The following is a 21,609-nucleotide window of genomic DNA, read 5'->3' on the forward strand; positions in this document are numbered from 1 at the left end:
ATATAGGTATTAGTGGGCAACTAACACTGTATTCAAAGACGTTCCCGAAATTCAGCCGTGGTGCAGAGTTACAGCCACTCCGAGCCAGTGGCACATTGAGCTTCCCCCAAATGCGCTGTTTTGGTGTCTGTAGCTATAATGCAAATGAGGTGGAGCGAGGCGGGTCAAGGAGGAGGGCGGGGGTGAGGCTTATAAACATTAAGGCTCATTAAGGAGTCATCTAAAAATATTTTTCACAAATAACTAATTTAGGCAGCATTTTTTATATATGTAGGCCATTGCAATGAATTAAACTAAAATATTATAAACTCATTTTGATACGTGTTCGATATTTTTGAGCCCATTGAATCTAATTTATTTAGAATTTGTAGGTGTGCTGCCCTCTACCCCCAGTGCCTTGCCGGGGTCGACAGACAGATAACTCCTCTCCCCAACAAACCACAACAAACCACGCAGACACGTCCCAGTTAACTCTTTATGGTTGCTTGAAGTAGGGAAAAACAGATGTTTTCCGAGGCTAACTTATAGCTAGAAAAGTAGCATAAGACGAGGGAGCACCTTGCATTCTGATTGTGCGTGTAACTGTTACGGAGCAAGCAGCTGGTAACCATGACGACATCAGATCAGAAAAGACGTTACAAGCATTGGCGTGTTTTGCTCCACGTCCTCCTCTCGATATCCAAAAAACTGCCAGATCACTGAACCCTTATTAGTTATTTTAGGAACCAGCAGTTCAACCGCTTCCATGTTTCATTTGTGGATTGAATTGGCTTAGGATACTGTATGCTACACTGAGCCGGCCGGCGCTGCAAACCGTAAGAAACTTGAAAATTAGTTCCCTCCCTTCCGTACCTTGATGTCGCGTGGGATTGGTTGGTGAGTGTGACGCAAGTGTTTTTTTTTACCCCTCACTCACGTTACTGCATGAGGGAGAGGGAGAAAGCCATCGGAGAATGTTTTAAACACGAAACCATGCCAAGTCTCGGTTGCCGCTTGAAAAATACCAGATGACCGTAAAATACTCGATACTTACGATATAATAATTGTATGTATCTCACACAGTTATTTTGGAGATCTATCGAGTATATTCGATATATCGCACAGCACTAGCTGGAAGTATATAATAACTTCACCTTTGCTACTGCTGGAGACAATATGAAGCTGGATGAATTGATGGAGAACCTTGGGGCTTACTGTGAACCTAAGGGAAACGTGACGTGTGAGAGGCACAGATTCTTCACATGTGTACAGAAAACAGGCGAGACGATTGATCAGTATGTGACAGATCTAAGGAACAGAAGCAAGACATGTGAATTTGGAGGGCTGACAGACTCTTTAATAACAGACAGACAGCGGGATTCCAGATAATCGTCTAAGAGAGAGGCTATTGAGAGAGGTCAATCTGGATTTAGAAAAAGCATTAACTCTGTGTAGAGCAACAGAGACGTTGAAAGCTCAAGCAAAATAACTTAAGTGAAAGCTGCAATATAGATGCGGTGCAAAAGGAAGCACGCCAAGCTTTCAAAAAGAAGTGTACCGCCCCTGAAGTAGAAAATGATGCAAAACCAGCAAACAGAGACAAAAGGAAAGACGTGTGGTAAATGTGGCACACCTAAAAAGTGTCCAGAATATGGAAAAAAATTCAACAACTGTAACAGAGATAACCATTATGCCCGGTGCTGTAAGAGTCAAACACAAAAAAGCAATGTCCATACAGTGGATTTGAATGACACAGAGGAATTCTATGTGGATGCAGTGATGGAAAACAACACAAAGGAAGAGGACTGGACAACAACACTGACGGAGAAAAATGTAGATGTTAAGCTGGATACTGGAGCTCAAGTACATGTGATATCAGAGGCAGTGTTCAAGTAAATAAGACCCAGACCTAAAATACATGCAACAAAAACAAAAGTAAAGGGCTACTCGGGAGCAGCCATACCTTTTGAAAGGAAAATGCATGGTAAAAGTGACGCACAAAGATAAAAAGCATACGCTAGCATTCATAGTGGTGCAGAAGAATGTGCAGTCCATACTAGGTTTATCTGCTTGTGTGAGACTGAACCTAGTCAAGAGAGTGCTTGTTGTAGAAAGTGAAGAAAATACAGACTGTGATGAGCTGATGAATGAAAATGAGGATCTTTTACAGGGTCTCGGTTGCCTTTCTCAGGAACACACATAGGCCCAATCCCGTTTCTGAAATGTCCTGAAAGAAAACGAATAAGAAGGAATTAGGAATTATATGCCAGAACTGGGTGATATGGCCATATGTTATGTACAATATATAATAGCTATGTACACAATATAGTACTGCCAAAAAATACATTGATTAACCATGTAATATTACTAATATAATATAATATATTAGTATAATAATACTTATAGAATATTACTAATATAATATATATATTAGTATATATAATATTACTTATAGAATATTAATAATTAATAACTAATAATATTACTAAAATTACTTTCTATATTAGATAAGAGTTTATTGTTTACTGTTTTGTTTACTTTTTATAGTTATTTAGTTAAGAGTTTATTGTTTATCTTATCTTATATTATAATTATTGTTTACTGTTTACTTTTTATTTTACTTTTTATAGTTATATTAGAGTGTATTGTTTATCTTATATTGTATATAATTTAATTTAATATTGTGTTGTGTTTCTTTCTGTAAGCTACTGGACAATCAATTTCCTTGAGGGAGTCATCCCAAAAGGATCAATAAAGCCTAATCTAATCTAATCTAATCTAATCTAATCTAATATATTAGTATAGTAAAGCTTATTTTTAACCTGGAGTCACTAGAACATGGAAGATCTGGATATCATACGACATGATATCCAGCCCGGTCTGCAGCCCGGTCGATGGCCGGGATGCAAAGCCCGTGATGGGGCATGCATCCCGGCCGAGAACCGGGGTCGGGCGGCCTGCGAAAGTCGGCCGGGGACTTCCGCGATCTTCCGCGAAAATCGGCCACAGACTTTCGCGATCTTCCGAGAGTCCTTGGCCGGGCTTCGAAGCCCACGGCCGGGCTGCAGAGTATAATTAATAAAATAATTACTAGTTAATTACAGAGAAAATACTTACATTTGTGTTTTTCCAATCCTGTCGCATCTTTTCGTCCTCCATCTTGTCTGGGATATTTCTTGATTTTCCGTTTTCAGAACTGAATCGCTTTGAGGGTGCCCATCGAAAATCTCAATTTTGAGGGGATGTTAGCCCTCCCTCTTACCCCTTAAAGCTACCTTAAAGTGGTATTGGGACATTGCTCCACGGTGCGTGCACGCGCAACAGCGAGGGCTAGGGCTGAGATTTTCTTTAGAGCAAAGGAATGGGAAAGGGCCATAAGAGTGGACAAAAGTGTGCCGCTGGAAAGGGCCATTTGCTCTTCAAAAGCCGCTGAAAGCAGAGTTGGAGAGGATGGGAAACCTGAAAGTGATAGAAAAGATAGATGAACCAACCGAATGGCTGAGTTCTCTTGTTATTGTGGAGAAAAAGAACAAAAAACTAAGTCTGTATGGATCCAAGAGATCTGAACAGAGAACATTACAAACTGCCTTCAAGAGAGGAAATAATGTCACAGTTTGCAAATCCTAAGTACTTTAGCAAGCTAGATGCATCATCAGGATTTTGGCAGCTGAAGTTAGACGAAGCAAGTGCAAAACTGTGCACATTCAGGAGTCCCTTTGGCAGATACAGGTTCCTGCGATTGCCATTTGGCATTGTATCAGCGCCAGAAGTGTATCACAAAACGGTACACATGATTTATGAAGACCTGGACGGAGTGGACACATCCATGGAGGACATCATTGTGAGGGGAAGCACAAAGGCCGAACATGAGACTGAAAAAAGTGTGGTACAATTGTATATTGCATTCAAACTAATAGTGATCGCTTGTTCAAAAACTACGGCGGGCAGTATGTGCCAAGAAGCTCTGTCATGACATCCAATACTACCTCATCGAGTCATTCGAGTGATGATGAGGTTCGTCATTTCAAACAAATTTCAAACTACATTGAATCATTAGTGTAAGCTAATGATGTATGAGTAATTACTCCTCGAGCAAGATAGTGAATTATTTCATTCATCATTCACGCTGGCTCAGAGTGAAAACGCGTTTGCATTTCCTGTACCACATAGTGCTTTTTGTCCCTCTCGGCAGTTCATAGACCGGAAGAACATGGAAGCCTCCATGAAGCTTACCCGTCCCATGTAACTACATATTAATTATTCTTCGTTCAGGAGGATAAGTGAGATTTTTGGCAGAGATAATTTTACACCAATGAGGACTTATTTATGAATGAATACGTTGATTTGAGGTAATAAATGACTTAAAATATTACAGTGTCCCTTTAACAAGTAAACAACAGTAATGTTAGGTTATAAACACATTTTGTATATCTTATCATGTGCTGACAGCAGGGGGCACTCCGGTTAGACGAGTCAAGTAAGCTGCTGAAGCCGGAAGCTGATAGATATACGTTACCTGTAGGCAACCACACACCGGACCAACTGCCCGATTTGCGTCGGTAAATGAAGTCGGGCTATTTAATCTGGCCGACTCAAACACCGACATGGGCGGTACACACCTACGGGATTACATCCGACGCCGTACGTTCCGCGCTTGCGCGAGATGTAATGTCTCCAATACAACAGGCGGCGCTAATCTGTACTGTGGGCAAAAAAACACGAAAACCGGAAGTAGCAGGTCCTCTTCTTCGATTACACTGTTTATCTGGTATGTTTAACATCCTCACTTCCGGGATCACTGATTCGCTATTGATGCAAGCCCTCCACCAAGCAGAATGGTAAAAGAATGACCGATTCGAATGGCCGATTACACATGAATCGACGTGGCCGATTTGAGCGACCACACCAAATACTCATGTCACCGACACCGATTTTCTCACCAACGCCGATTTTCGGTCCAGTGTGGGCTTTCCTTTAACATGAATGAAGCTCAAAATATAACAGTAAAGTTCTATCTCTAAGTAACTAATGTGTCATTATTGAAGAACCCACAAACCCCAATGAAACAGAACGGTGGGTTTGGGGCAGGTTATATTCTCGCCTTTCTCATTTGTAAAGCGCATTGTATTGCCTTTGGGCCGATATGAATGCGCCCATTCGTTCTGCCGCGGCACTCCAAACAATTAATTTCGTTCCCATATTCGTCCGATCCACTCCAATAGTGTTCCTGCATTGAGTTTAAATCCAACTCTAACGAATAAATGGTCGAGTTTTGAGTTTCACACACACACACACGAGCGCGTGTGTGCGTGCGTGCGTTTCCGTGTATGTTCGTGCGCAGCAGTTGTCTCCCGGCTCATTAACACTTTGCAGAATTAGCCGATGCAGTCGAGGCTGGCTACATAAGTAGGATATCGTTATGTGATCTCTCAGAACTGACTCCTCTCCTCGAATTGTGGTTTGGTCATCGTGACTGTTGCAGTCGTGTTCACCTTGACAGTAGCCCAGTCGATTCTCAGCTTTGTGTTAAAAAATGTTCTTCTCTCACATGAACTGCACACAGCAACACATATATGGTCCACATTGTCAGAACAAGACATCCAGAAACAAACACGTTTCCAGGCGTTAATATTTCATGATTTCAGATAAAACAATATGGTATTTTACCTCAACCAGTGGCGGCTCGCCCATTGAGGGCACTGGGGCGCTGATCTGCCACAGACCTGCCTTGTTTTTTTTTAATCTCTCTTTTTTCAAAATAATCTGCAATAATTAAACAGGTCTCTACAAAGGAGGGGATGTCATAAACCCGAGGAATTTCAACAAATTTATACAAGAGAAAAAGCTGGATAACAGGCTGTGAAGAAGCTACCAACGTCTTCTGCTGACCCTCTTCCACCCTGACGGCAGCACGGCAGACAGCACTGCTTGGGTATCGACTGGTGGGACACATTGAGATGACATTTGCGCCTTTTGGGAGGGTGAACATTGAACACACTCAACTCCAACAACTCCAAGATAGTTTGACTGCACTACCTTTGAAATGTTGTAAAGGTTGTGAAAGCTCTTGATCCTACAATCTGAACAAATACCAAGATGCTGTATTGTCATCTTATTTTGTATTTCATGAAAAGACAATGTTTGTGCAATGTTGAGGAATGTACATTTTTTTATTTCTGTGTACCATTGTGATAACTTCTTTTGTAGGCCAAATCTTTCAAGGTTAGTCAATTAATACTTGACTTAAAGGCACCCAGTGCAACTTTCGAGGCTTAAAAATAAACATTCAATTTCTAGTCTTTTTTACACGTAAGTTTCAATAAATCCATACCATTACATACCGACATTTAAGCAGCAAAGATGAGACGTCGTTGTGTGGTGAGAACTGATACAAAATCGATAACAACAACAATGCTGCCATTTTCTTTATTTTTTGTAACCTACAATAAATAAAGCAGGCTTCCAGTCAATGGAAAAATGGCTTCTCCCCACCGGCGATTGTTGTTGTTTACGATTTTCTATCAGTTCTCACCACACAACGACGTCTCATCTTTGCTCCTTGAATGTCGATATGTAATGGTATGGAGTTATTGAAACTTACTACGTGTAAAAAAGACTAGAAATTGAATGTTTATTTTTCATTGAATGTTTACATAAAGTTGCACTGGGTGCCTTTTAATATGCTGCCCCTGTCTTTAGGTTGCACGACATATTTTCTCCTGTTTAGCTTATTTACATCATTCAACATTAGATTCATTTAAATAATTAATTGTGGAGCTACACCATTTTTGTTTATGGAGTTGCCATCTAGTGGATACAAGAAGGATCTCTCTATGAATGAATCATCTAACAACAAATTGATACTGCCTTGCTTAACGCACCTATTGAATGGGTCACATTAATCATTATCAGAAAAATTGCCCCCCCTGAGATATATTTCCGAAGCAGCCACTTTCTTCAACAATAGAGCTCATGTTTACAACTATTACAACTTTAACCACCATCGGTTTCAACAGAGGCATCAAAGACCTTGGATCCTGTCAAAGTTTCGCCACCTCATGTTACTACCGTCGTAGTTAGTTTCATATTCAATATTTATTTGAAATCAACTTTCCACATTTGGCGCAAGCTTGCATGGGCTCATTGTGGAACGAGGGGAGCAGTTTCATCATGAATAAACACAATGTGGCTCGGCCAACATTGTTTATATTTTCAATGTTGGATTAAATATATTTTTCATCTGATGTATTCATTTTTTGCAAAAGTAACATAGTACATGTATATTATTGTTGCATTGGCTGTCCTACTTCCACAACCTTTGCATTTGCAAAGGTTGTTCCACCAAGTGCGCCTGTTGCCCCAAGACAAACCCCTCTGGCGTGACCTGGACAAATTTGGGGGCGGCTGTTTGGAAGATTTCTGCTTCCCTCCTCACCTCACAGACCCAGAGTTACACCCCTTTATTTGACCCTTCGTTTTCCCAATTTGCCCATATCAATCAGTTAATTACTCCCTGCCCTGCCACACACTATTTAAGCCTCACCTGTGACCATACCCCTTTCCTTTGTTCAGAGACACGGAACACCTTGAGAACTGTACCTTGAACTCCTTCTGTGCGTTTTGTGGTCTTGTTGTCTTTTGTTATGAAACCTTATAAGGCTTGTTGAAAGATTTATTATTGAACTAAATTTGTGGCAATGCATTGTCGAGCTGATTGTTGTACATTTTGTTTGCTTCCCAGAAACCATACATCCTACCTTAGCAAACATATCCTACCTTAGCCAAACATCCTACCTTAGCCAAACATCCTACATTAGACAAACCTTAGCCATACACATACCTTAGCCAAACACACATACCTTAGCCAAACAGACATACATTAGCCATACATCCTACATTAGCACACATACCTTAGCCCCACATCCTACCTTAGCCATACATCCTACCTTAGCACATATCCTACCTTACGCCTGATTTCCACCGGGGATGTACGCGTCACGGAACGGCTGCGAACTCTACCCTGCGTCAATTCCCACCGGGCGCGTAACGGCAGCGTAGCGCTGCCTCGCAAAGCGCTGCCTTGCGAGCCAGCCGTATTCACACGAGATCACGCGATAATCCTAAACCTAATGTACTCACCTTCCACTCCCAAAACTACTGCAATTAAATGCCTGGCTTTGTCCTTTCTGACATTGTCCTTATAAAAAGGAGGATTTATTTCATAAATTATTTTATGTTGCTCCACTTCGACAATCAGTCTCTCGTCGTCCATGTTGCCGACCCTCTGAGACCCTTTGATTGACTGCTGAACTAAATCCACCGGTCATGACGTAATGTTGATGGGAAGTTGTGATAGGCTACTTGAGCTGAGTATTGGGCTTTATCAGAGAATGTCTAATATGAGGAGAATGGGCACTCGCGGGTTAGTTCTGGTTTTCTGGACTGGTTGCAGTAATAATCTCTGACCACTCGGGGCGCTCGTAGGCGAGTCCAGAATGAATGGGAGCCAACAGAGTTTTATCCTCAGAATCCACTTTTCTCACGATGTAATTTTTTGTCAAGTAATTTGAAAGTTGCTATCAAAAGGTGGGGCTAAGATAATAAACTCAGCTGAATATTGCATTTTTTAAGGTCACGTATCTGTTCTAAAAAGGCGTTAAAAACATGTGATGACATCACCCTAGTTACAGAGTTTAAGTGAGCTAATGTAAAAAAAAGAAATGCGCGAATGTTTTACATATGTATGTTACTTACAGAGTGTTTTTTTCTAATCCTCACTAGTGCCGATGATAAAGCTTTTTTTTTTTTTAACGATTATGAGCCATTTCTTTCTCCTAAAATAGAAACCTGGATTAGAATCATAATTTTAAGACTGCATCAATTTAGTTTACATCAGTAAACAGTCTGCTAGAGAGCAGTGTTCTGTTGTTCTCCTCATGCCTCTTCCTTTCTTGATCTCTACAGTCGGACCTTGATGCTGTGACAACGGACAAGTCTTCTTCCTCTGTCCTTTTCCCCTGCCTCTGTTCAGTGTTGTTAAATCATTTCTCTTTTTTTTTTTTTTATTATTTACTGTTCTTATTGTGTTCTTGTTAGTGTGATGTTTGAATAAACTTGCCTGTTGCAATGTTGGTATAATGTTTGTATAATTACTGTTATACAACTGTTACTGTTTCAATGTGACCCAGACCATATTTCTCATTTAACAAACATGTGTAGCTTATAATGTGTTGCATGGCAGAGCAATTATATTCAATGGCTTAAAACAAACCCATCTGTAAAGATCAGTGAATGCATAGAAATCAATGACAAGTGGTGTAGATGGTTTTCCCTCTGTGCAAGGTCATTAGCCCAAGTCCTACAAAAAAATAACGACTGTAATAGCAGATGTTGAAGTTGTTAAATCGTTAACTAACCATTTGTATGGAACAATCGGTTAAGGTAAGTTAAGTGCTTGAGTCTCGACACTTTAGAGAATGTCTAGCGCGCAACTTGAATAAGCCATGTGCGATATTACCCGGGCTCCAGCGCAACTTTCCTTACCAGGTGAAGCCTCAGGTAGCCTAGGACCATTCATACAGGAGCAAGCAAGAACGTTACCTTTTTCTGTCCTTGGGAAACGAAAAGACGGACAATCCGTTTCCACTGTAAGTGCAGTTTATCATTGCACATTTACGAGGCATTTCTTTTTTAAACCATCTTTATTTTCGAAAAATAGACAATGACAGATTAAATGATATTGAGCGGGAAATTGACTATATGGGATATTGTATTATTTAAGGTGATCATACCGTACCTACCGTGTATATAACACATTGAACATTGAACACAAGAAATGGAAGAAATTCCATTTATGCCCATGTACTTTCACCATACATACTATCTAAAAAATAAAAGGGCCTGCAGGAAAATATAAATACAGTACGCAAAAATTGAGTTAACACGTTTCTGATTGCTCTTCAGCTTCAGATGCCGTCAAGAGGGGTCTCTGGTCGTAATCAGTCGCAAGTCCGTCCCTGACCAATCAGCATTCATTAGCAGAATGCTAGCGTGTATGGCCAACAACGGCCCAAACTGTAAGAAATCGAAAGGACATAAGTACTCACTCATTTGACTTTTGAACCATAATCTATATTGAACTTGCGGAATCTACAATAAAATTTGCGATATTTCAACGACAAGCAGGTGAAAGAGGCATAATTAGCCGTCTAGCCCCATAGACTCCCATTCAATCTGGACTCGCCCGCGATCACCCCCAGTGGATGTCTCATGGAACTACAACCAAAATCGGTACAATGGGGCGTATAGGGAGTGCCCAGGCTCTTCGTAGACGGGCTCTGGTTTTATTTAAAAAATTGACCGGATGCTCTATGGCTTTTACTTTTTCACTTCCTGCCCGGCTCGATCTGCTCTGTTGAAATTGACGCGGTTCAGCAACGTCTTGCGTCAAAAATAGAAGTGCTACGGAATGATAGTGCTGCGGCGCAGCGCGCCGCTCCTGGGACGCTGAGACGTTGGGATGCTCCTGGGATGCTAAGACGTTCCGCAGCGCGCCCGGTGGGAATGGTTTCTTTGATTAGAGTGGCAGCGATCAGCAGCGGTGACCGCGGCGCTTACGTCCCCGGTGGAAATCAGGCTTTGCCACACACACAACTTACCTTAACACACATATATCCAACCTAACTACCTACCCATTATACCTAGTTACACGTTAGCATCATACCCACCAACACGCATGCATACAGTCCTGCTCACACCTTTGGACAATAAAGCCCATAAAACTTGGAACTCTGACTGGACAACCCTGTGTTCTCACCGACACTCCCATTGGTCTAAAGCCGGGGTCAGCAAAGTTTTCAACATGCAGTGCCAGTTTGACATTTTCTCGTTAATGTGTGCCTTAAGCAAAAATATATTATATATTAAGCTGAATTATGACACAGCGACCAAAAACATTTCCAGAAGACCTGGAATTGTATAATGATTTTTTTGCTGTTATATTTGCAACATGGGATTGCAAATTATAATTACATATGTCCCATCTTAAAACACAACTTCCAGAAACTCATTCAAAAACATATTTCCAATGTGAGAAACCGAGAATATATGAGAATGTTGGAACCATCCTCATATCTTTAAGACATGTACAGCTTTGCAAAACCATGTGAAGGCGATGCATACAGGCCACTTGCCACAATATTTTAAATATTTTCTTCTCTATTACTCACAACATAGGTTTAGGCTACATACTATTAATTGATCCCATTTCAGAACACTGCTTTCAGTATCTCATTTAAACATACACAGGGAGGAAATGCCCAAAACAAAATAAAGTGCAAAAAAACCCGGTAGTAATGATTATGCTGCCACATTGTGCTGTGACATTTTCTTCTCAAGTGTGCCAATGATTATGCTGCCACGTGCCAGTGTTGGCATGCGTGCCTAGGGTTGCCGACCCCTGGTCTAAAGCCAGCACTAGATATTCCCAAAACCTCCTCTTCACTACTATTTACATCGTGCTGCTGCCACTGGTTCAATCTCCAGGTTATTCTTTGACGTTGCTGTAAACTTCTGAGGTTTCTGTCTGGTCACTTTCTCTGAAAAGACAGAACTTCAGTCAGCCTGTGAAACATCCATTGGGTTGATGAAGTCCAAAAACTTAGATTCTATTTCTGAACTAAGAAGCTTACCCAGGGACAGCGTTGAGTCTCTTAATGTTGAGCACAGAGTAAAAGGATGTATCTGTCTGGTCTGATTGGACACGAGAGCCAGTCAACCAGCGAGGAACTTCCTGGTTCTCTGAGCGAGAGGCGTGGATGCTGGCACAGTGAAGGTCGTCATCCTTCTCTTCATTTCGTTCTCCAAGTGTAGGAACCATTTGATTGGTCAGAGCTGAGGCGTTTTCATACACAGGAACAGGAAGTGGCTATCGGGGAGTGAGGACAGAAGAGGACGTTTAGAAAGCACTAAACAATTCCTGAACAGTCCAGAACACAGTCCTGAAGGTCATGGGTTTCTTGTTAATCTAGAGACCCTTGGTGGTGACTATTGGTCCCACCATGCAGGCTGTTGTAGGCCTCACTTCAAGTGCTTTCTGCAAGGTTTCCTCTATCTGTTGAGCTCCTACAACCGTTCCATAACATTAATTAATTTGCTTCTTTAAAATTTAATTAGAAATCATTACTGCCATTCAAAAATCATCATTCTTCTCACTGGCAGATGTTTCACAAGATCCCAGTTTATCTTTTAGATCTCACCCTAGATCTCACTCTTGAAGCAAACTTCACCCTGTCAATTAGTCATTCTTAAATCCCAGACTGATAATGGATTAAACTGAAGTTTGTATTCCCAGGTGACCCCACCATAACATAGTGTCAGGTGCCATGGCAACACTGCCGCAGAGAAAGCATACAAACAATACTGATGATCATGTGGCACTGGTGTGGTTTTGTTTTATTTCAGGTTTCTAAACATTAAACATCCGGGAGATTAATGCTGAAAGTATGTCGCAACATATCTATCATTGACATATATCAAATATAAAACAGGGCCAAGAATCGACCCCTGGGGATCCCACAAGGATTAAACCACTCTATTGATGTTTCACTTAGCCTAAATCAATTTAAGTGAATCAACAAGTGCAGTGGTCTACTGTATGAAAAAACCTTCAGTAGATCTAACGACCATTCCAGTGGGATCCTGGAGCGCAACAACCTGGCCGCTTCATATCAGCCGTTTCAGCCAGCTCAAAGCCCTCACTTCTGTCCTGGTAGAAACTCTCAATGATGGAGTTTTTATATTAAGAGCTAATGAGCAAATCTGAGACAAAGGGAAAACCACAGTTGTGAAGAAAGTGTTGAGCCACCTTTTGTTATATGATACTGAAGACCATCAATATTTAAACTGACATTTGTCGATTCTATCTTTATCTGCTTCATCCCTTTCCATCGTTTTCGGTCCTAAAATCTCACTGTTCAATTTATTTTTTCATGCAGACTGCTATAAATCCTAATCCTTCTAGTGTTTAGTTTGTCAGGCATGGGAACAATGTTCATTAAAACTAGCCGATCTACACTGTCACAAATTTAGCACACCTGACCAATCCTGCTAATTTATTGTGTGAATTAATCAATCTTTTGGAAACTCTTCATGGAACATTATGCAGATGTTTCCCTGTTCCAGCATCACTTTTAGGATTTTAAAAAGGTGCAAGAAATAATCAAATGATCACTAATGCTAAAGATGAAATCACCTGACTTACACATTTAGTCTCTTTCCAATTCATCATACAATCTAGAAATGATGTTCTATCTGTTCACAACTGAATGAACTTACTAAGGGCAACCACAAGAGAGCTTGTTGGTGTTTTCACATTTGTATGAAAATCCCCAGATAAGATACACTGTAAGAACATTTGGATCGCCGAGTAAGATACACTCTTTGTGTAACAGTATATGTGTAACAGTATATTATGACTGCAGCAATCAGTCCCGAATTTTAAAAGAACACTTAAGAACACTCCTTCTGTTTGGGAGGTCTGTAACAGACTCTATAACAGTCTTTTGAATTTTCCAAATCAGGCTGAGGGTTTAACGTCACATTCTTCGTCTCTCCTAGCGACAGAGCTAGAGCAACAAAGGACACTTACTAAGGAAACAACTATATATTATATGTGTGGTTTTGTGTTGTGGTTTCTATTTCCACTGTGTGTCTAAGTCAATGATGGGTTAATAATAAATGGCTTGCTGTGTCTCACCTCCTCCACAGTATCTGGCCTTCCTCCCTGTCCACATGCCTTTCTGGAGGCCCTCTTTCTTCTGGAGAAGAGAACAGAGAGATTAAGCAACAGGATAAGTTAATGGAAAACAAGAAAGGGAGAGAGAATGTCTCACCTCAACCAGAGGAAGACGAGAAGGAGAAGTATGGTGGCCAGTAACATAACACTGGTTGTTACAGCTACCATTGCTGTATGTGATGATGATGTCACTGGAACATAGTAATACGATTTCAAACACTGATAGCCAACTGCAGGCCAATGAGTAACTGTGTGTAAGGTGTGTTTATTTTAAATGAACTATTACCTTTAATGAATAAAAAGGGGGAATTGTGACGTCCGATTTCATTATGAGCTTGGCAGTAATAGTTTCCTCCAAGGTCAGGTGGGATATTAGTGATAGTGTGGTTCTGTCCCGATTCTTCCACTAAGTCTTCATGTTCCCTGAACCAGGTGTAGTTAGCTGCTGGGTTGGCATCACTGCTGCAGCTCAGCGTCACTGAACTGCCCTCCTCTATTTCACCAGGGGGACTTGAATACACAGATGTGTGTTTGGGTCCATCTGAAGACACAAAGAAACAGGTAAAAACAGCCTCAAATTTTTTTTTCATGACAGTATTAATAATAACAAATCGGAGAAGTTTAGACGTTTGGGTTGATTATTAATGTTGGCACAGTTAAGCTCATTTGATTGTGTATTGTGTTTAACTCACATTGGACATTGATAGAGATGGAGACTGATTCTTTCCCTAGCTTATTTTGTGCGTCACAACGATATTGTCCAGAGTCTGTAGACAGGATGTGTCCAAAGACGAGCGGTTGTCCGTGGTTCATGTCTCTGGAGAAATTATCTATATTGACCTTGAACCAGGTGTAGTTAGCTGCTGGTTTGGCATCACTGCTGCAGTTTAGAGTCACTGAACTGCCCTCCTCTATTTCACCAGAGGGACTCACGGTCACTGAGGGGGTCTTTGGAGCGTCTGTTAACAGTTACATTTCATTAATTATATAAAACACCAGCAGTTTGGTCCATTCATATTACATATACACATAGTTATTTTCCCTAAAAGGTATATTACAGCTGGTATCATGTCAGTGTACTGTGGAGTATACTTACACACAAAAGGAGAGGTGAGATTGTGTCCTTCAACAGCACATGAATAGCTGCCTCCAGACCGAGGTTGGACCAAGTTCTTCTCTCCATGTCTTAGATTCTGTTCATTTCTGTACCAGATGTAGGGAGGGTCACCAGCTAGACCACACCTACTGTGACACTCCAGCTCTGCCCTGGTAGGATCGGGAGGGTCAGGAAAGGACACCTTCACCTGGAGATCTGGGAGTTAGATCAAATGAATCACAATTATTCTAAATAATTAGGAACACACACACACACACACACACACACACACACACACACACACACACACAGTTTACCTGTTACAGATAATGTCACTCCAGGGTCAACAGTATATTCCCCACGTGGTTGGTTTGTTGTGAACCGAAACTTGTAGACAGCAGAGTCACTCTCTCTCAGTTCTTTGATTCTCAGGGTACATGTTCCATGACATCTGGACCCGGTACATCTGACCTCTCCACAGCTGTATCCAACACGACCTGTATAGTCTGCATCACCTCGCAGATCAACAGGTTGACTGTTGGATACTTTAGTAAACCACAGTGTATAGACTGTGTTAGGGTGGTACTGTACGTTGTCAGGGTATTCATAAGTGCAACTGAGGTCAACCGTCGATTTTCTTAAAGCGCAGACATTACTAGGTGAGTAAGTAACCGTCCATTCATCAATACCCTGAAGCGCTGTGAAAAAAACAAAGACATCTCATTGAGAATTAACAAGACACAGAGGTTCAACTGATGAACAGAGTAGAAGATACATAAAGAGATGGAGGCTGGTGGGTGGAGATGGAGACTACAGATACATGCTGACCACTGAGCTGTGAGAGGAACGTTCCAGAACATAATTTGACACCAGTGGAGTAGCCAGGGGAGGTATCAAGTTCAACACCCCCCTGAAATACAGAAATGTACACTACACTAACTGAACAACATACACTAATAGTTAACGAAAATGGTAATGTAGGCTGTGTTTTTTACGACAATCTTTGTAATTATTTAGATGCAGAGACAAGGAATGCAGAGTAGAGCAGGCGAGGAGAGGAGACAAGGAAAGGATTGGAGACAGGGAGAGGAAGTGGGATTAGTGGTGAGTAGTCAAGGTTAGGAGAGGAAGAGAGTGGAGACAAGGAGGAGGAGAGGAGACAAGGAAAGGACAGGAGAAAAGAAGATGAGATAAGACAAGGAAAGGAGAGGAAAGCAGGAGATAGGAGAGAGGGCCGGAGATGGCATGCAGTGTGTACCATTACACTGAACAATAATTCCAACATTGCGGCAGAACTGATATGTCATGTCTAAGTCATCATTGATAGAATAAATGGGGGAAAACTGTAGCTTTTGACATTTATCCTTTTTCAAAAAGTTTAAAAGTAACTTAACTAACCCTTTGACGTTAGTTCAGGTTTAATAATGTTATAGTAATGTTATTGAAACAGTTCAACTAAATGTTCACATTTTAAATGAACCAACCTGGTACTGACAGAAGGAAAGCTAGAAATCCTCTTGCTGCTGATCTTAAAGACATGGTAAGTCCTCTCCTCTCTCACTCTGTTGTTCTGCGGAAATAATAAAACACAGCTGCAGGTCAAAAACACAATTAAAAGGTGAGTATATAAGGAAATCGCAATGTATTTAACATTAATTAACAATATAAATAACAGTTCAAAGTTTCTCTAGAGGAGGAAGCTGGTCTCACTTCTAGTCTGTGGGTCCAGACTGCCAGTCATGCAGTGAAGTGGCATCAGCAGCATTGAAAGACTTCCTTCCTCTTCACACCTTGACTTGCAGCAAGGTGTGATAATAATTGTCAGGTTTCACAAAATGGCAGAAGAGAACCCAATAGCACGACAAGAGAAGAGAGTCTGAAATGACATGAGTTAGTGTGGCAAAACAGGACACAGATAAATGAAAAACTAAAGCCTTGCTGAAGTTGTGACAATAATGAATGGTTAAAGTGCCTCCGTGTTTTATCTTCTGCTACTTAATTACATTTTTATTAATCATCCGTCCTTCTTCTCCCTACTCACACATATGCAGACAGGCAGGTAAACATGCACACACACACCCACCCACCCACCCACCCACACACACACACACACACACACACACACACACACACACACACACACACACACACACACACACACACACACACACACACACACACACACACACACACACACACACACACACACACACACACACACACACTGTCGCGTCAGACTAGGTCTGCAGCGGTTTGTTTTGAATTCACAGGGAAAATGCAGGTGTGTGCGTCTGTAGGTGCAGGTGTGTGTGTGTGTGTGTGTGTGGGGGGGGGGGGGTGTCGCGTCAGACTAGGTCTGCAGCGGTTTGATTAAATTCACAGGAAAAATGCACGGGAGAAAAATTAAAAACAGAAATTAAAAAAAATAGAAAAAGTAGGTGGTGTGTTAGCCGCGGTAAATGGGAAGAGAAGCGCGAGTCAACTAATGAGCGTCAGCTGTCCGCTGTTCGACTGATTTGGTTGTGCTGCATTCAGCTCACAGGTGCTTATTTATCTGGTTGGCGTTTGGTTGGGGAGACACACTGGTGAGAGTAACACGGAAATTAATCTGTGCTGGCTCTCAGTTTGGGAAAGTGCTGTGCGGAAACGTAACGCTGAAAATTGGAGAGGCTGCCGGTAAGCGCATGTCTCGTTTGACTTGATTTGTGGCGTATACGGTCGGCATGTTTGGAGCTTGGCGTTTGTTCTGATTGTCACCATTGTAGTGTTTTTAATGTTGGTTAAAAACGGGACGAAAGCTTAATGGCCTGCGCGCATTGCATCTGAGACTTTGCAGTCTATTAATTGTGGTTCCAGCGAAATGGCTGTAACTCTTTTAACCACGCATCTCCAGTTGGGCACGGGCACTTCATATTTCATAGTGGGGCTGCTCATGTTCAATCTAATGTATACTCACTTTGCACAGGATTATAGCATATTTGCACATTTCATCCATGTTTATTGCATTTTGCACATTTATTCAAGTGACAACTAACTACTGCTCTGTGTATCTTCATGTCTGTTTATCTTAGGTTTTTTTTACCTAAGGACTAAGGGCTAACCATTGCAACCCTATGGACTTGTGCTCTATATTCTAAATAAAAAGAAAAAAAAGAGGAAAGACCAAAAACGGGAACAACTGTTGTCTGTCCAGTCCTTGTGTGAAACCCAGTGCCTTCAGAACTCCTTCAGTGTCACATCCTTTTCGAGTTGGGGAAAAACACAGTGCTTAAAACCAACCAAACAAAACTGAAAACTCACCAAAAACCAAAACAAAACCGTACAACTTGACAGTAAAAAACCGCGGATCCAGCCAGACTGAATCGCCACGCCCAACCCGCCGCTGAGTCCACGCCCAGCCCGCCTGCCGCTGAGTCCACGCCCAGCCCGCCTGCCGCTGAGTCCACGCCCAGCCCGCCTGCCGCTGAGTCCACGCCCAGCCCGCCTGCCGCTGAGTCCACGCCCAGCCCGCCTGCCGCTGAGTCCACGCCCAGCTCGCCTGCCGCTGAAAATCCAGGCCCATCGATCTTCCCAAAGCCCAAAATGGCCGATTCAAAGTCTCTACAACAGCTGAAAAGAGAGAGAACGACTGCCAAACAGAGGTTCACCCGACAAGCAAACTCACTTCTGAAGTCCTGCCGGAAAATGTCGGCGGAAGAACTGATGGAGGCCTTCAGCAAGGTCAAGCTTGACGCTGAAAAGGTGATGGAGGCAAATGAGGAGGTGGAAATCTTCACCGACGAGTCGGAGCTCGAAGCCACTGCGAAAGCAGACATCGATGCTGAGGTGAAGAGAACGACAGAGGACTGCGAAGAGAAACTGGAAGAGGTGGAGGATGTCGTCCAAAAGGTGCTGTGGCAAAGTTTTGGCTGCTCTGAACTTGCTCTTGCACTGGAGGCAGCTGAAAAGGACTGCAAGCGGCTGACGGGAAGAAAGTCCGACCTGAGGCTGGAGGTTTATGAGCTGATGCTCGGCAACCTCGAGCGGCTGGTGAAGAGAACGAAAGACACCATGCGGCAATGGACTCGGTGGGTCCCAGATGAGGAGCGACCTGACTTCCAGCAGCGCATCTGGAATGTGGAGGGCTCACTGTTGGAGTTAACCTCTGAGAAGGCTGGCCTGCTGCAGACAAAGCTGGACTGCAAGTCCTCAGAAAAAACATCACACCAGTCACCCACCATCAAGCTGAAGCCAACAGCGCTTCCACAGTTTGATGGCAACAAGCGCAACTTCTACCTCTGGAGGAGGGAATGGGAGGCACTCCAAAGGCAAGGAGAACCAACCGGGTCCAAAGAGGTGAAGAAGATCCAGCTGTTGGGCAGCCTGGAGGACAAAGTGGCAAGAGATCTGCGCCTGTCAACTTACGGGACGGCAGAGGAGATCTTCCGGTTCCTCGAAAACCGGTTTGGCAACAAAACTTCTATTGCACTGGAAATCATTGAGGAACTACAGGCGCTGCCACCAGTAAAAAGTCACCAACCTAGGAAGATTGTGGACTTAATCCAAATCGTGGAAAGGGCCCTGTACGACCTCAGTGCACTGGGAAACACTGGCGCTCTAAAGAACCCACTCGTCACGAAGTCCCTGGAAAGTAAGCTGCCAGAGGGCCTAAAGAAGGAATGGCTGCTCCATGTGGCAGAAGAGGAAGACTCTGAAGACGCCTCCCCGGAAGACAGGTTTGACATGATCCTCAAGTTCCTGAGAAGTCAGGAGAAGATTTATGAGCAGCTAGACCAACTGAAGGATGATGAACCCAGCAGGAGAGACATTAGAGTCCCACAAAGGCATGCGCACACAAAGACCACCAACTCCCAAAGCACCCAAGCACCCTGCGTTGTCTGTGGAGAGAGGGGCCACAGGAAAAAGCTGTACTACTGCAAAAAATTCAAAACTCTCAAAGTACCTGAGAAGAAGGAAGCAATTGAGCGGATCGGCGCATGTGGGAGGTGTCTCGAGGTCCACGACGTTTACGCAGAGTGCAAGACCACCTTCCTGTGCAAGAATGAGGGGTGTAAGGGTGCTCCAGGCCTGGGCCATCACTTCTACCTCTGTCCCAAAGCTGGAAGCCAAGGCGATGGGCCACGGTGGCCAAAGCCCAGTCCAGCACAAGGTGGAGGGAAAAAGGGCACAGAGGCCCAAGAAGAGTTCCTGAAGAGCCTGGCCCCCGACCTTGCTCAGCGATGTCGGAACGCGTTCTGCAACTCTGTCGCCAAGACGTCCAGTTCTGCAGTGCCAGGGAGGAGTCTGCTGGCAGAAAATGGCCTTGAGGAGTTCCCTGTCATCATGATGATCCTGGAAGTCACCGCAAACGCTGGCCAAAGGATTGGGACGTTAATAGACTTGGCGTCCGACACAAATTACATAACTCATGAAGCTGCTGGTGAGCTGAATTTGAGGAGTGAGGTTGTGACGCTCATAGTCCATGGAGTCGGTGGGATGCAGGTGACAGTGGAGACCAAGCGTTACCTCCTGAAGATCCGGGTCTCAACTTCAAAAGGAACCCTCAGATCCCACCAGCTCGTGTGCTACGGGCTGGACAGCATCGCAAAGGTCAGTCGTCATGTGCCACCCAAGACTCTGCAGAAACTATTCCCCGACGTCCCTCTCCATGAACTGGTCCGTCCCACCAAGATCGGGCTGCTCATCAGCCACAAAGAAGGGCAACTCGTCCCGCAAAAGGTGCGCTCCATCGGTGACCTTGTCCTGTGGGATGGCCCCCTCGGGAAAACAGTGGGCGGCTCTCATCCAGACCTCTTGGAGGAAGTCAAGATCACTGCCCACGGGTCCAGAACCCACTTTGCTCGCTCCATGCGCACAGCAGCTGTAGGGTACAGAGAGATCACCCATGGCCCAGTGCAGCCACCTCAACTTGCCCAGGCCACTACATCTTCTGCCAGTCGAGACTTCATGAACTGGTGGAAGTGGGACAGCATCGGGGCCGCATGCGAGCCCAGGTGCGGCGGCTGCAGGTGTGGAAATTGCCAGCCTGGAGGGAAGGAGATGTCAATCTCAGAGGAGCGAGAACTGGAGCAAATAAAAAGTGGACTGACATACACCACCGGAGATCGCCACAGCGAGAAACCACACTGGCATGCCAAATACCCCTGGGTGGAAGACCCAGCAACACTGCCGAACAACAGGAGAGCTGTCGAAGCAACATTCCTGAGGACAGAAAAACAGTTGGCAAAGGAGCCAAAATGGAAGGCGGCCTACAAAGCTCAAGTCCATGAGATGGTCGACCGGAGAGCTGCAGTCAAACTGTCCAAAGAAGATTCGGCAAGCTGGACTGGGCCTGTGTGGTACATCAGCCACTTGATTGCTCCAAATCCGCACTCTGTGACGACACCAGTCCGTCTCGTCTGGAATAGCAGTCAGAAATTCAAGGGCCAGAGCCTGAATGACCTACTCCTCAAAGGTCCAGACGTCCTTAACGACATTCGTGCTGTCCTCATCCGATTCCGGCAAGGCGTCTTCGCCGCACTTGGTGACATAAAAAAAATGTACAATTCTGTATGGCTTGAGGACCAAGAAGTGCACCTCCACCGCTTCCTGTGGAGAGACTCTGAGGAGGATGACATCCAGGAATATGCCATCACGAGAGTCAACATTGGCGACAAACCAGCAGGCTGTATCGCACAAGTCGCCATGCGGGAAACTGCAAATTTGCCCATGTTCCACCATCTCGCAGAAGAGCGTCGAG

General features: G+C 43.5%; 1 protein-coding gene across 4 annotated transcripts in view; it reads right to left on the bottom strand.

Moving 5' to 3' along the window:
* The window catches only part of LOC132452391 (B-cell receptor CD22-like), a 39,519-nt gene extending 22,935 nt beyond the window's left edge, over positions 1–16,584 (bottom strand). Inside the window, exons 1-9 of one of the 4 annotated variants that reach the window (XM_060045001.1) lie at positions 16,355–16,584; positions 15,188–15,568; positions 14,871–15,086; positions 14,467–14,733; positions 14,061–14,315; positions 13,872–13,965; positions 13,736–13,796; positions 11,670–11,905; positions 9,788–11,576 (exon numbers count right to left, since the gene is read on the bottom strand). In XM_060045001.1, coding sequence (XP_059900984.1) covers positions 11,525–11,576; positions 11,670–11,905; positions 13,736–13,796; positions 13,872–13,965; positions 14,061–14,315; positions 14,467–14,733; positions 14,871–15,086; positions 15,188–15,568; positions 16,355–16,409 — 1,617 coding nt within the window. In that variant the 5' untranslated portion in view covers positions 16,410–16,584 and the 3' untranslated portion in view covers positions 9,788–11,524. Of the gene's footprint in view, positions 1–9,787; positions 11,577–11,669; positions 11,906–13,735; positions 13,797–13,871; positions 13,966–14,060; positions 14,316–14,466; positions 14,734–14,870; positions 15,087–15,187; positions 15,569–16,354 lie in introns of those variants that run through there. The other 3 variants (XM_060045000.1, XM_060045002.1, XM_060044999.1) reach the window with 3 other exon arrangements.
* Positions 16,585–21,609: the final 5,025 nt, after the last annotated feature.

Source organism: Gadus macrocephalus, chromosome 23, assembly GCF_031168955.1.
Source record: "Gadus macrocephalus chromosome 23, ASM3116895v1".
Classification (NCBI taxonomy): Eukaryota; Metazoa; Chordata; class Actinopteri; order Gadiformes; family Gadidae; genus Gadus; species Gadus macrocephalus.